Consider the following 15478-nt stretch of genomic DNA (forward strand, 5'->3'; position numbering starts at 1 on the left):
ATGCTGCAAACTCATTGACAATATCCTGCGCTCTGGTAAGGAGCTCGCCGTTGGAGGACCAAATAGCAGGAATGGCCTGTGCTGCTTCCTTCTGGTGAAGCTGAGCTGCTGACAGCCTTTTCCCCCTGTTCATAGGGTTGCGTTGCAGCGCATATTCGGCCTGGAACGTATACAGTTTCTTGAGGGCCATGCAGGCCCGCTCCAGGCAATGCCGTACTGGTAGTGAGGGTTGGGCTGTGTACTGTTGAGTGAGATACGCAATGTTGCCCTCTAGTTCTGGCTGGTGAGCTATCCTTTGTTTGTTGGCCTGCGCTGTGTCCTGCATCATTAGCCCGCCAATGGTTGCCTTCACAGCTGCCCACAGTACCTTCTGGGATGAAAATGTGCCTTTGTTGTTCTGCATGTAAGTGGAGAGATGGGCCCGTAGTTGTGCTTTGCCCTGAGGGGGTGTGATAGCTATGTATAGCGAAGCGCCAGGGCTTTCAGCCTGTGGTAGCAGGACTTGTGTCAATAGAAAACAGGATCGGGGAGTGATCCGAAAGGGCACACTCCAGTATACAAGAGTCTCGGACCTGGGCTACTGTGTTTTGCGTCACTAGAAAATAGTCCAAGAGCGAGTGAGTGCCGTGTACTGATGATAGAAATGTGTATTCTCTATCTGCCAGGTGTCTGAGTGTCTAGTAGTCCACCAGCCCATGATCTGAGGACAAGTCTGCCAGAATTGCCCTGCCCTGATTGCTGCTGACATCTGTGGGGCCGGACCCGTCAAGCAGTGCGTTCCAAGCTAGGTTCCAATCACCCCCTATAATGTAACGGGAAGCCATGCTCTCGGTAAGAAGATGGTTGATTTGGAGGAGGAACAAGCGTTTGGGGCCTGGAGGCAAGTATACTGAGCCGACGCAGAGCAAGAGCTCCCCAGTCTTCAGTTTGGCAAACATATATCTCCCCTGAGGATCAGACCACAATTTAATAATAGTAACTGTCAGAGTAGTGCGAAGCAGAATCGCCACTCCATATTTCCTAGGTGTCCCACCCCACCCAGTTTTGGGCAGCAACTAAATATAATTTTCCCTACCCAGTCTCAACGCATTTTATTGGATTCAACATCAAGATGCACCTCCTGAAGGAGAGCCATATCAGTCCCTTCTGACTGGAGATGGGAGAGCAACGTCTTTTGCTTCATATAGTGGGTCAACCCATTAAAGTTCTAGGACACGACCTAGAGTGGACGGGAGGAGAGAGGGGCCTGGCCGACCATGACAGCGGCAAGTGTGTGTGACAGACAGAAAGGGGGGGGGGATTGGAAGGCATTAGAGGTGCCGTGGGGTTGGATGGTGGTGGGGGGTAGGGGTGCTAGCCAGAGTGATAGATAGAACTCTCTCGAGTCCCGGTCAGTGGGGGTGATGGATGGGGGATGCTGGGCGCCCACATTGGGCAACTGTAGGAAGTTAGAGTAGGGTGAACAGAGGGGATGCAGAATAAGATGGGAGAGGGAGGAAAGACGAGAAAGGGGGGGGGGATCTAGGCAGGTGCGAAAGATGGTGGGAAGGTGAGAAGGAAGAGGGGGCGTAAGGTATGGAACCGGGGAGGAAGACGGGGTTTCAGACTCTGGGTAGGAACAAAGCCCCACTGACTTGGGTCTGTGGACTGTGGGTCCAAACCTGTGGAGTCAGCGAGTCCAGGGGGGCCCCGGCAGTGGACAGGGTGCACAAGGTGGGCCACTGCAAGGAGGATGGCTTGTAGGGGAGGGCAGTGGAGTGTCAAATGTCGAAAGCCAAATAGGGTGAGTCTCTCCTGAGTGCCCAGCTTCTTGGGCGGGCGGGCAGGGGGGTGGGTGGGGGGGGACATGGAAATACCAGCACTGATAATAATCAACTCATCGTCGGAAACAACTTGAACAGTGAAACATCATGAGACATAGTAGACATGAATTTTGTGGATGATAGCATATAACACAAGTGTGCATTGTATCTTACATAACTCCACTATAACACAAATATGATACGCAGTTGGGCGATAGGGGTGGAGGGGAGAAAGGGAGGACAGAGAAAACCAGAGCAGTAATAAAGCAGTGCAGTAGACAGCAGGGCATAACACAGCCTTCTAATGGGCCAGATCCTTGATCTGAATATGGCACAACTAGGCCACATCACATATAAGCGTACAACAGAATACTCAGCTGTCCGTCGTAGCAGGGGTGTAGTTCGCACGGCCCCATCGTATCCCCATGGACATACAGGACCCACAAGGCCGCTGAGATTTCAATTGGAAACAAGGAGCGGCTTCAGAGGGGAACAAGACTTATCCCTGTCTGATTGGTGAGTATAGTGTGCCACTGCTTGAAGCACCTGGTCTCCATCGCTGTGGGGTTTTGAAAGCCTCTCTAGGTCCCTGCCTCTATGGTGAAAGTCACCATTGATTCTGTCCTTCCGGGGAGGCATTTGAAGGTGGTGCGTCCGAGGGGTCCTTGGTCAGTCCTGAGGGCAGGACCGGAGAGGTTGTGTCCATGGCCTGGGCCGACAAGCCGTCCAGGAAGAGCTATTGACACTTTGGAACACTCATGCAAAGGTGGGGCAAAGAGGCTGCCCGAGTCACCTCCTGCTCGTCGTCCAATGTTCAGAATTGATGAAAGGTGATACCGCAGGCGGCTCTGGGACCCCAGCCCCAAGAGGGTCCCCTTCAAGTGGTGCAGCTGCAATCTGGCCCCGTGACACTCGGACAGAGGGCCTTTATCGCTCTGCAAGTCCTTACAGGTGGCGCGGGAGGCAGGTAGGGTTGACAGGTGCACAGAACGGGCAGTCATTAGCCTCTTGGTGTACCCTTGTGCCCGGTCAATGTGCCGCCTCAGATACACTGGGCCCGGTCCACCCCAGAAGAGTTAGTGGCTGGGGCAGGTGGTTGTTCTTCCGCGGGCCCCGCTTGTGTGCTGGCATCCGCGGTGGTCTACCAGGTGAAAATAGCACTGGTCCCCAGTGGGGGTAGGTAGGGAGATGCTGGAGGCTTCAGGTGTTACTATGAGACGAGTTCCAGGGGACAGTCGGGTCCCCCTCTCCAGACGGGGCCACCCATGGCCCGCTGCGCTTCAACACTGCACGTGCAAGGCCCCGCCGCATCCAGTAGTTCCACCGGGAGCCGGGGCCCTCGCCAGGACCCTCGTGTCTGCTATGGCCTCCAGTGCTGTATGGGGGGGGGGGGTGTCCAAAAGGGAGCCCCCAAGAGGTCAGTTGCTGTGGTGAAAGTGGGAGGCCACCGGCTCCATGGTGTGCCACCTGCACTCAGCCAGCCTCGCCCTGGCTGGTACACGAGGCTGCTGCGGCGCTCAGCCGACTAGGCACCTCGTACGCGGCTGCAGGGGAAAACCGTCTGGGGCTCGCTGTCGACAGAGTCCCTCGGGTCACGGATGGCAGCCCTCACTGCCCCCAAGGTGCCCAGTCTCTATCCAGGGCCCACTGACGCATGGAGCTCCCTAATCAGGCAGCCATCAACTTTCGTGGCGGTCATACCACACCCCATGAAGTGGTCTTTATAGCACTCTCAGAGAGGTGAGGGACTCAATAAGACACTTCACCAGACCCTCACACAGAGTCTACCTGGATGATGCAATCCATCCAGTAGCATTAACACCACTTCTACTCTGCACCAGATCCTCATCTATAAACAAAAGAACTATTTACTCCTTTCAGATATCTTTGATTTACTGCTAAGATCTTGAGACGTCACATGTGAGAAAGCATTTGTGCAAATGTGCTTGTTTAAAAGAATTCAAATGCCAGAATGAAACATCTAGTGGTTTGAGCCGGAAAGTCCTAATTGTTTTAACCGTTTTTATTTTTCTTGGAGATGGGTGTGTCTGCTGAAACTAGGGGCCGGATGTAGCAAACATTTTGCATGGTGCAAACTGCGAAAATCTCAGTTTGCGCCATGCATAATGCCGTTTGCGATGCTCATTCACAATTTGCGAGTCGTTACCGACTCGCAAATTGTGAATGCGACTCGCAAATAGGAAGTGGTGTCCTCTTCCTATTTGCGACTCGCATCGCTATGCTAAATTGCTTTGTGGCCGCGAATGCGGTCGCAAAGCAATTCGCAGTTACCACCAGTGTCACACTGGTGGTAACCCATACGCAAAAGGGAAGGTGTCCCCATGGGACCCGTTCCCCTTTGTGAATGTTGCCAAAAAGGGTTTTTCAGAGCAGGCAGTGGTCCAATGGACCACTGCCTACTCTGAAAAACCGAAACCAAATGGTTTCGTTATTTTTTTTTATTTTGCAACTCGTTTTCCTTTTAAGAAAAACGGGCTGCAAAATAAAAAATTGCTTTATTTAAAAAGCAGTCACAGACATGGAGGTCTGCTGACTTCAGTAGGCCACCATCCCTGTGAGTGCAGGGACTCGCTATGGGGTCGCAAAATGCGACCCACCTCATTAATATTAATGAGGTGGGTCTTTGCGACCCCATAGCGACTCGCAGTCGGTGTCTGAGACACCGCACTGCATCCGATTTTGCGAATCGGTAATTGCGAGTCGCACCGACTTGCAATTTCCGATTCGCAAAATCGGAAAATGCTACATTTGGCGCTAGATCCCTCAAGAGAGGCTATCACTCCCTCCTTTGTGTGGCCAAGCCTGCAGATTAGTTTTTAACTGCATAAGATGGTGTATGACATAGTTATAGAGGTATTGAATTATTTCTTAACTTGTAAGTATGTCTGAACACAAGGTGTTTTTTTTTTTTTAAATGTCTCTCGACTGAGGCAGTGTAAAATGCTGAAGCAGTGTTCTTGGACTCTGGGGTGATTTTGCGTATTAGATTTGAAATTAATGGCAATATGTTGTCATGGAGTCCTATTGTTCTAGTTTTAACAGCTTCCCAACGTGAGTGACTGTTGCTTTACAATGTAGATATCGATCCTGGAACTTATTTATTAAATATTATCTTTGCCATAGTCCATGTGTGATCCTGTGCTCTCAAACACTCTACGCCCGCTAGACCTGTTCGGCAGCAAGCGCCCTGGCACATCCTCTTACTGATCTCACAGCAGAGTAATATAGTTTGGTAGCACGGTCTGAGTGACTGTAAATGGACCGTTTCCCCTTTCTTTTTAAGTGCTTTTATTGCAGAGTAGCTTTGTACTCCGGAACCGAAAATTAGTAGTTAGTTTATGGAACGTGAACAGCAGTGATTAGTACCTGCTGCACCGCTGACCTAAAGAGGATGTTGATGTCTGTTTATGTAGTTAAGTACGATGAAACAAAGTTTTTATATTTAGTTCCATTTCTGTGCTCTCAATACGCTTTAACTGTATTTGTAATTGAAGTATGGTAATGTCACTGTTCCCAACCACCAGTATGTACTATCCCCTATTGTGTGAATGCTTTTGTAAATAACAGTAAAAATTGTATTATATAGCTACACGACTCAAAGCTTCATACCTATTGTCCTGTGTATGGGTGTTAGGACAACAGTGCATTTTGCTGGGTCTTTACTTGACACACACTGCAGTCAGTCGATCAGCTGTTATGGGAGTCATCTGCTTTTATCTTTTTTTCTTTGAATTGCTTTTGAGGTGGTCAACATGAATTCAGGACCACTCTCCCTTGAATAATCATAAGGTGATTTCTTCATAAAGGTCTTCTTGAAGTTTGTCTTGCCTCCTAAGAAAAATCAGAAGTGGACGGATGTTCAAAGTCATTTTGTGTGATGTGTCCCTCCATTGGGCCTTGTTTTGAGGTTGGGATGTGGTCCCTAACACATACTTGCTGCGGAGACTTTTGGCTGACCTGTATGACTGCTTATAACCACGTCAATTCCCTATGGAAGTCGAATTGTGGACTTTTTTTAAACACACACACACACACCTACCTACCTACCTTTTGAAGTCAGGTGATCATCCATTTTTGTGTTCTCTCCGATGTAATGTGACCCAGAAGACGCTGCATCTTTGCGTCACTAAAGACTGACACTTTTGTATCTTTATGGCTCATAATTCTGTTACCTTGGTGTATGACGCGGTTTTGGAGTATAGCGTAGCACAGGACACCGTTTGCTGTAAAGGGTTTTAGTTATATTTTTGTGATAGAGAAAGGTTGGCCTTTAAACAGTGTGGGTAATACTGTTAACTTTTCATTGTTTCATTACCACAACTTTGTAGTAGTGAAGCATAATAATGGGCATTATGGGGTACATTTGAACCTGTGATTGCCTTTGTTATGGATATCATATCCTTTAGCATTTGAGTCATGTAGGAATGCAACCCCAAACACTTTTGTGCTTTGCTCCATCCAGAAGGTACTCTCATCCCTGCTGGGTAGTAGCAGAAGTCAGAATGACCTATTGTTAGTACTGTGTTTTCATACCTGCATGTTTGTCCCAACCGTACGACCTTGTGGGAATTCAAAGTGCCCCAAGGTTTACACTGTCAGCAAAATTGTGTGTAAAACCTTGAAACTAATGTTGTATGTTAAAAGAAATTAGTGCACCTTCCATTCTGTTTAGATGAAAGCAATGTAAACAAGCATTTGCAATGCAATAGGTCTTGCATTTTCTTGAGTTAGAGCTGCAGGCATTGTATATTCAGAACTGGACTTTAATTGCCACATAAATTGGTCAACCCGGTCTCAATTTCCTCTTTTACTGCCATGTTTTGGTGGTCACTGGCAGCTACTGACATCAGAAATCACAAGTCCTTGAGGAGAGACGAGAAGATGACTGCACTACCTCGCGCTGTATGAACGTCTGAATAGAAATTGAAAAATAAGGCTGGAAAAGTATTTCCTTTTTATTTTAACAGAATGAAAAGTCTAGCAAGCATTCTTGTCTCGCATTTCAACGAGCAGAGCAGTCTGAGAAGATTTATGGCCCCAATAAAGGAGATAAGCAATGCCCTATGTGCGATGTCCTGAGTGCTGGCAGGGAGGGGCCCAGGAGCGAGAGACGCGATACAAAGCTAAGCAAGTTTCACATCATTGCTTCTGGGTTTAGCTACATTTTACCAGAAAGGGAATATTGTGGCTTTCGTGAGCAGTGAGCTAAAAAACCGGGTGTTTCGTTTATTTTAGGAGCCAGAGGTAAACAAGAGCAACACTGGAATGAAGCAAAAACAAATGTCAGCTACATGGGAGGAACAGACTGCTTCAATAAAACACGGGCAGCTACCAGCCTACAACACTCACAGTGAAAGGGGAGCACCAAAGAAATAAAAAAAAAATAGTCAGTCACAGCAACAAATAAAGAAACCAAAGTGGAATAATACAGTAGTTGGTCACTGCTCTGAAACAGAAAAAGGCAAAATTGACCACTAGCGAGCAAGAATTTTTAAAGGACACTGCAACCAACAAATTAAATCGTTTTAAGCCATAAGAATACTAAAAGTATACACAAGGTCAAACGCTTACGCTCGACCTAAAAAGGCTTTGTGTATAGGGATTTTAAGGGTACTGTTGGGTAATCAGCTCTACTGGAATTTTCTGAGGATGCGTTGTAAAAAAATTAAAATATAGAATATTTACCCTTACCTACTTAAAATCGTGGCATGGATGATGTTGATGTAGGATTTTCTAATTAACTGCCTTTGAAAGAATTGCACTTTTGCAAGGTGATGTTATGAGGGGCTGGTGCTGGCAAAGTCATTAAGAAAACTTGCTTTCCTGCACAGTAAGAGTAGAAAGCAAGAGTGATCCAGATCATGTCTTGTTACGCGTTTCAGCACATCACAGTACTGCTGCATCCAGTGTGGAAACAGAACTGCTTTATCACAATGCAGAGATATGTTGTGTGCAGACTTTCATGTAGTTCATTTCTTTAACATGTTACCCTTATATTTATTTAATCATATTTTTGTAAATGTACCCTTTGCACTTCTCACCAGAGATTACTCTGTGTAACGCTTTCTTTACATGATTTTGCTTTTAAATGTAATTTGGGAAGAAAAGTGACATGGGCAAAGCAAAGTGCAAGGTAATTGAGCATGCCTTACACAGAATGCACACACTATAATTTTACCTTTAAGCCTTATGGTGTGCACAAGCTATGGTTTATATGATGCACCCCATAAATGTGGTCCTACAGCGATGGATGGTGGAAGTTTATAAAGTGCTTGACCCCAACAGTGTCCCTTGAGGAAACTATACTATCCTCATCCTTTGAAATAACCACCTACCTTATTACATTATTTTTATTTTATTTTATCTCATTATTATTTTATTATAAATATTTGTAGGAAGCTGGCCTAGAGTGTGGTGGGTACCTAAGGTACTTACACCTGATACCAGGTCCAGTTATCCCTTATTAGTGAAGTGTAGGCAGTGTCTAGAAGCCAGGCTCTCTAGAGTTAGCTGTGGATGAGCAGCCAAGGCCTAACTAGGAGACATGCAAAGCTCATGCAATACCACTGAAGTCACACAGCACTAACACACGTGAAAGAAAACACTCAGTTGAACACAAATAAAGGTACTTTATTTTTGGAACACAACACCTCAAAACACTAGAAGGGCAACCCTCCACTAGGAGGTAGGTAATACATTAAATATATATAACCAGAAATAGGTACAGAAAAGGTTAGAAAACAGTGCAAATAGCAATAACCAATAGATACCCTAGGGGGAGCCCAAACCATATACTAAAAAAATGGAATGTGAACACAGGACCCCCACCTAGGTAAGTGGAGTGTATAGAGGGGTGCTGGGGACACTTGAAAACCACAGAGGTAAGTAACACAACGCCCCCCCAGCAACCAGGACACCAAAAGTAAATCACTGGATTTTCTCCAAACCACCCAAAAGGAAGAAAAGAAGAAAAAGAAGACACCCAGACAAGACTGCAAGAAACCAGCAGTGGATCCCTGAAGACAGAAGACCTGTGGAGAGAGGGGACCAAGTCCAAGAGTCATAGGGGAGTCCAAGAGGAGTAAGAGTTATTACCCACGCGGCTGTACTTGCAGGAGTTGGTCAACGGTAAGGAAGATCAGGTCAGCACTGCAGCCCTGGAGCCGAAGAAGACTTCCTGATGGATGCAGAAGATGTTGCACGCTGGAGTGAAGATTGCATATGGGTGTCGGTTGCAGAAATTCCACCAAGCCTTGCCAAAGTCAAACTCGCAGTTAGTGGAAAAGTGGTGCTGCTGGAGACCAGCAAGGGGGTGTCACAGGGGACACTCAGCATAACAGGGTCCACAGGAGCAGAGGCAGCACCCACAGGAAGGGGACACAGGAGTTGGAGAAGGAGACCACGCAGCACTACAAAAGAGGATTCCACGCCACCAGAGAACCAATCAGAAGGATGTGATTTGCAGGAAGGAGTGCTGGGGGCATGAGCTGCACATAGCCTGAAGATCCCTTGGAGGAGATGCCAACAAGCCTTAGCAGCTGCAAAAGACGCAGTGCATGGGGGTACTGTCCTGCGTGGGAAGGCAAAGGCTTACCTCCACCAAAGTTGGACAGCTGGCAGAGAGGACCAAGAGGACTACTCTGGACCACCACCCGTGATGCAGGATCCACGCAGTCGGTTGTCGTTTGCTGTAGGTGCCTGCGGTTGCAGGGGAGTGACGCCTTCTGTCCAAGGGAGATTCCTTCTTCTTTTTGTGCAGGCTGAAGAGTGGCTTTCTTCTGAAGATGCACGGCCGGAGAAATGTTGCAAAGCAGACAAGAGGCATGGAGACAATGTTGTAGAAAAGTCTTCTTCGTTGGTTGCAGTGTTGTTGGATCCTGGAGGTTCCAGTCGCAGTTCCAGTGGCCAGTGGTCGAAGTGGGGGTTGCAGAAAAATCCTGCTGGAGTCTTGCAAGCCAAATCTGAGCACCCACCCAAGAGAGAGACCCTAAATAGCCCTGAAAGGGGGATTTGTCACCTAACCAGGTAAGCACCTATCAGGACGGGTCTCTGACGTCACCTACCTGGACTAGCCACTCAGATGCTCCCAGAGTTCCCTGCCAACCTTGGAAACAGGATGGCAGAAGCCAGGGACCCTCTGGAGGAGATCTGAGTACCACCACCCCTGGGGTGGTGATGGACAGAGGAGTGGTCACTCCCCTTTCCACTGTCAACTTTCACGCCAGAGCAGGAACTGGGGGTCCCTGAACCGGTGCGGACTGCTTTATGCATGGAGGGCAAAGTCCTTCAAAGCATACCAATGGCTTGGAGAGGCTACCCCTCCCAAGCCACACTTATTTCCAAGTGAGAGGGTGTTACCTCCCTCTCCCAAAGGAAATCCTTTGTTCTGCCTTCCTGGGCTTGATCAGATCAAGCAGGAGGAGGGCAGAAACCTGTCTGAGGGGTGGCAGCAAATTGGCTGCCACGAAAACCCTGCGAGACTTGTGTTAGCAATGCTGGGGGTTCTCTAAGGAGCCCCCAGAGTGCATGGAAACACACTTCCAATACTTGCAACAGTATTGGGGTATGATTAGGGCATGTTTGATACCAAACATGCCCAGGTTCAGAGCTACCATTATGTAGCTGGACATAGGTAGTGACCTATGTCCAGTACATTCGTAAAGTGGCGTCCCCGCACTCACAAAGCCCAGGAAAATGGATCTGGAATTTGTGGGGGCACCTCTGCTAGTGCAGGGGTGACCTCATACACAGGTACCTGCACCCTGCCCTCTGGGCTGAGAGGGCCTACCATAGGGGTGACTTACAGTGACCTGTAGTGAAAAACGGGTGCATGCACCCCTTCCACACAGACTGCAATGGCAGGCCTGCAGAAAGCCCTGTATGGGCTCCCTGTGGGTGGTAGAATAACTGCTGCCCTGGAACCCCAATGCCCTGGGTACCTAGGTACCATATCCTAGGGACTTACAAGGGGGGGCCAGTATGCCAATTGTGGGAAGAAAAAGGTACTGTTTACAGGATAGAGCATAACTACTCAGGTCCTGGTTAGCAGGATCCCAGTAGACACAGTCAAACACACTGACAAACAGGCAGAAAATGGGGGTAAACATGCCAAGAAAGAGGGTACTTTCCTACAACATTGCATTCTTTTTTTCTACTTTGTAACTCAAAAGAGCTGTAGTAATGCAGGATGACTGACTCACAACTACTGTTAGCCTTCTTTAAGATGGTGCAAACCTTAACTTGTCCCCTATTTTGAATTTAAGGACTGTAAATGGCCAATGTTAGTTTCAGCAGTAAACACAATAGAGTTATTATTCTGAAAATGCAAGTAGAACTGCCTGTATTAGTTAAAACGCTGTGTGTAACAACATGGTGCAGCTTGTTTAATTGCAGTTAAATCCCTGTTTATGCCAGTATAGGCACAAAGGAAAGTGTTTGCATCACAAAATGACAGAGTTTACCAAAGGAGGTGAGGCCTGGTTGGCAAGTCCAGGAGCACTTTTAAAACTGAAAAAACAGCACCTTCAATCCAAATGTTAGGGGGTGACCATGCAAAAAGAGGCATTTCCTTACATGGGCCCCGTCCAGACAAAAGGTAATAAGCAACTAACCTATACCCTGGTAGCTCTCATCACTTAAGAGGAATAACCTGGAAATGCCATCTGCATTGGCATGGTCACTCCGGGGTCTGAGTTCTACTGCAAAGTTCATACTGTGTAGTGTAATGAACCACCTCAAGGGTTTGGGGTTCTCTCCTCTCATCTGCATAAGCAACCTGAGAGACCCGTGTTCGGTTTGAACTCTGACGTGATTTCCAAACAGGTAGAGCCTCATCTTCGTTAGGGGCCAAGCCACAGAAAATACTTCCTTCTCAATAACACTCCAATGCTGCTCTCTGAGTGGGAGTTGATTACTCATGAAGGCAACTGGTTGATCCTGGCCCACATCATTTATCTGTGACAATACTGACCCAATCCCATGTTCAGAAGCATCTGTTGGTACAATGAACTCTCTGCTGTGGTCAGGTGCTTTCAAGACAGGTGCTGAGCACATAGCCTCTTTTGGGGTATCAAAGGCCTTCTGACACTCTTCACACCAAATGACTTTCTTTGGCTGCTTTTTCGAAGTGAGTTCTGGCGGTGATGCCACAATTGCATCACAAGCTCTCTATTGTAGTGCTTAAGACAAAAGAAAAAAGTAGTTCCTTAAAAATGAGCAGTGGAAGGACACAAGTAACTTTGAAATGCTCTAGAGGAGGGACAGACACAGGAAGGACAAGACAATCAAATAAGGAGTGAGCAAATGAGAGGTTTAGTAAAGCAATGCCTACTTTGGGTCAGTGGTGGCTGGTGGGGCCCACCAGCACTCATTTTTGGAGATAGAAAAATAAGTGCCTTCATCAGATTTTGACCCAGAGAGAGAGAGAGAAAAAAAAACACACACACAACATGGAAAAGACGGAGAAGAGAAAGATGGGAAAAATGTGACAAATAGAGAAAGCAGGAACCTGTAAGATAGGAATAAAGGAGCAGGGAGTGTCTGTGAGAAAATAAAAAGGCATGAGGTGAAATCAAGACAACATAGCCATGTATTCAGCACTCCGACCTTCAAGAGAACTGGCTGCGGGATTCTAAGCAACACTTTGTGTCCAGGCACGTATCTCTTACAAATTAAGCCTTGCCATAAAAGCCAACCAATGGTAAGCAATGGGCTGGAAGTTCCTCCATGTTCTTGCTAAGTCCATAATATGTCTTTCACAAACCGACAGCTGGGCTGGCAGGCTCAACCTAAAAACTAGGTACTATACACTGGAATGCTAAATAATACCACAGCATGAAGCAAAATAGAAACTGCACTGTAATACTGATGTCGTACTTCAGACACAGGAAGATAAGGAACTACAGCGAACAATACTTCAAAGTGGTCGATTAGCTAAGTGGATGTTTTCAAAATGTATGTCGCGGTCGTGTGAATGAAGAATCAGCATTTATGTGCCACTATTGAAACCACAACTTCAGACACTCAATTACTTAAATCTTATAGCTAGAATACATATTTCAACACCTGCAGGTGTGGACAGCAGAGCGGGTAGGTACTTCATGCTTGAATGTCCAGGGAAGGTGGGCTGGACTGTCACGTATGACTCACTCCTCTAGGATGGGCACATCATGGGTTGTGAAATTAAAGTAGATCTCTAATGGAGTTTAAGACTTGATTTTATAGATGTATTAGGGCCAGGTCAGCACATTCTGCCCAAGGTAACTGCAGAAGTGCTAACATCAGGAAGCTACTTTCAGCTACTGCTACTCAAGCTTATATTTGAACCTCCAAGAATTTGATGTATAATAAATTCCACAGAGGTTCCAGACAAGAACATCAGGAAGAGTGAAGCTTGTCACACACCAATATCCAGAATAACCAGTATCCAGGATAAAAAAAAGTCTAGATAAAGTTTTGCAAACTTTCCCTGCAATCTTGGAACTGATTGTTGCCATCAACAAGACAGAACACTGTACCATATTCAGTGACTGTCCCTTAGTTTCCGGCCAAGTAGAAACAATGAAAGATATATTTGAACTACAGTGGAAAAAAAGGACCCTTTTTTTTTTTTTTTTTACACCTTTGACCCTCTCCCACCAACAGAAAGTCTGTATTTCTAACTCACAGCTGCATTATGATGGTTTGTGCTTCCTCACTAGTGATGGATCTATAAGGAGACCCCTCCTAGTTTTATAACATGTTAGCTCTGTGGACATGAAATCCAATGGCAATAGTGTCAGTGCAGGCAACAACCAGGGGAAGGACACACCCCCTTTCAACATCGACAGGCTCCGCTCTCTTAGAATAACAACTTGCTGGTTAACTTTCAGGGATTTATGTTTGCCTGACTTAGAAAACTTAAGTATCGATGAATCTCCGTACAAAACGAACAGGTTATCAAGATGTTGGCAACTTCCTTGGCTCCAATGACGTGGGTTCAAATTTGTATTAAAAGTGCCAAAAGGGAATCTCCCTCTGGTGATAGACACTTCTCCCAGGCTGAATACTGTAGTGTGTGTTGGATATGTCAATGAGTAACCAGAAAGAGCTGCAGGAAAAAACAGACCATTGCTTCAATACCGTGGAATGAGTGCCTACTGGATTTTGCCACAGCCTCGGGAGCCCCTATAAATCTTCGATTACGAATGGTTATACAGCAGTCGATCTATTTGTAAGCAGATTTGTCCCACGAGTGATGAAGATACTTCGTCTTGCAACTGGCAAGTCTTGATAAATGGTTTTGCAACATGATTACACAGTTAGCTAAGTCACAGGGTGTTCTGGGTACTTTTGAAACAGGAATACAGATGCACATCCGGTATTGACCATAACACAAGCAATAAAATGGTGTACGTTTACCCAGGGTGCTCACTGCTTGGTGAATTTCATACATCACATTCTTGTAAAGGTCTTTCTGCCACTGGTGTAAAAGCTTCCACTCCTCTTCAGAGAAACAGGCAGCAACATCACTGAATGAGCCCGGCACCTGAAACAGCAACATTCCCATTGAGTTATAGTGGCAAACTTCACAGGGAGAGTTCAGGTGAATACAACTTAAATAGTTTGAGAGTAAATAAAAATAAATCAAAATGTTGTTAATAACCCATTGCCAGCATCAATGAAAGCAAACAAATCACCATCTGTATGTCTGCTCACAAAATCACCCCCGGCAGGTACTGAGGTAGCAGTCAATACAGATCAAACTCAGGGGCAGAGACTTCACGCAGCGACGACACAGATGTGCTCCATACGTTGGCAACATAGAAAAGCTCATCAAATGTGCATTTAAAAGCAAACTTATAAAAAGAAACCAAAATAACTGCCTGACACACTCCTGTTTCTTCATACCCTGCAGTTTTCAATGGACGCCAGTGTTGAGACCCACACACGTCAACATGTTACTATTCTCCTTACACAGCCCTGGACTTCAACCGTTAAGGCAACGCCTACTTTTATCTCTAATTCTGCCTATATGTCCACTATTGCCTCAAAGCCTCAAAACTCGTTGCAACCTGTACTTGCATTGTGAGATCTACACTTCTCCCATTCTAAATTTACATATATATATATATATATATACACACACACACACACACACACACACACACACACAGGAACTATAACCTTACATCTGTAGGTACATTTGTTTACAGTCTTGCTTGTACATTTATCTACAGGTGTAAAGTAAATTGTATAAATACATATTGGTTTGTGTACCTATAAAGTAGACTTAACTTTGCAGGTTTAGGTGCTGATATCAGAAGGTGTGCACGCCTACTGCAAGAACAACATCCATTTCTATTCCAACCTCTACACCTAACTCAAGATGTACGTACTTCTAAAGACTAACTATACTTTCCTTTATTCTTACTGTACAACTACTTCAACTTCTAAACTAAAATGTTCCTGTACTGTTACTAGTGTCTCTACCTGTACCTGGCTCCTATTTCTATCGCTAGATCTGCCGCATCAATAATTTCATTGGCTACATCCACAGAGACACTCCAACTCCATATGGATCCTTGACTCTAAGGCTACATCAATCTATACTTACGCACCAATCTCCACTGAAAAAGGTACACTTCAGTCTATCAGTTCCCACACGTGTACAACTC

At 46.1% G+C, this 15478-nt stretch overlaps 1 protein-coding gene across 2 annotated transcripts in view; it reads right to left on the minus strand.

The window, feature by feature from the left end:
* The window catches only part of LOC138303545 (zinc finger protein 271-like), a 118663-nt gene that overhangs the window by 55937 nt on the left and 47248 nt on the right, over positions 1 to 15478 (minus strand). For both annotated transcript variants that reach the window (XM_069242784.1, XM_069242785.1), the window contains exon 2: positions 14223 to 14349. In XM_069242784.1, the coding sequence (XP_069098885.1) occupies positions 14223 to 14349 (127 nt within the window). The remainder of the gene's footprint in view (positions 1 to 14222; positions 14350 to 15478) is intronic.

This window comes from Pleurodeles waltl, chromosome 7, assembly GCF_031143425.1.
Source record: "Pleurodeles waltl isolate 20211129_DDA chromosome 7, aPleWal1.hap1.20221129, whole genome shotgun sequence".
NCBI classification, from domain to species: Eukaryota; Metazoa; Chordata; class Amphibia; order Caudata; family Salamandridae; genus Pleurodeles; species Pleurodeles waltl.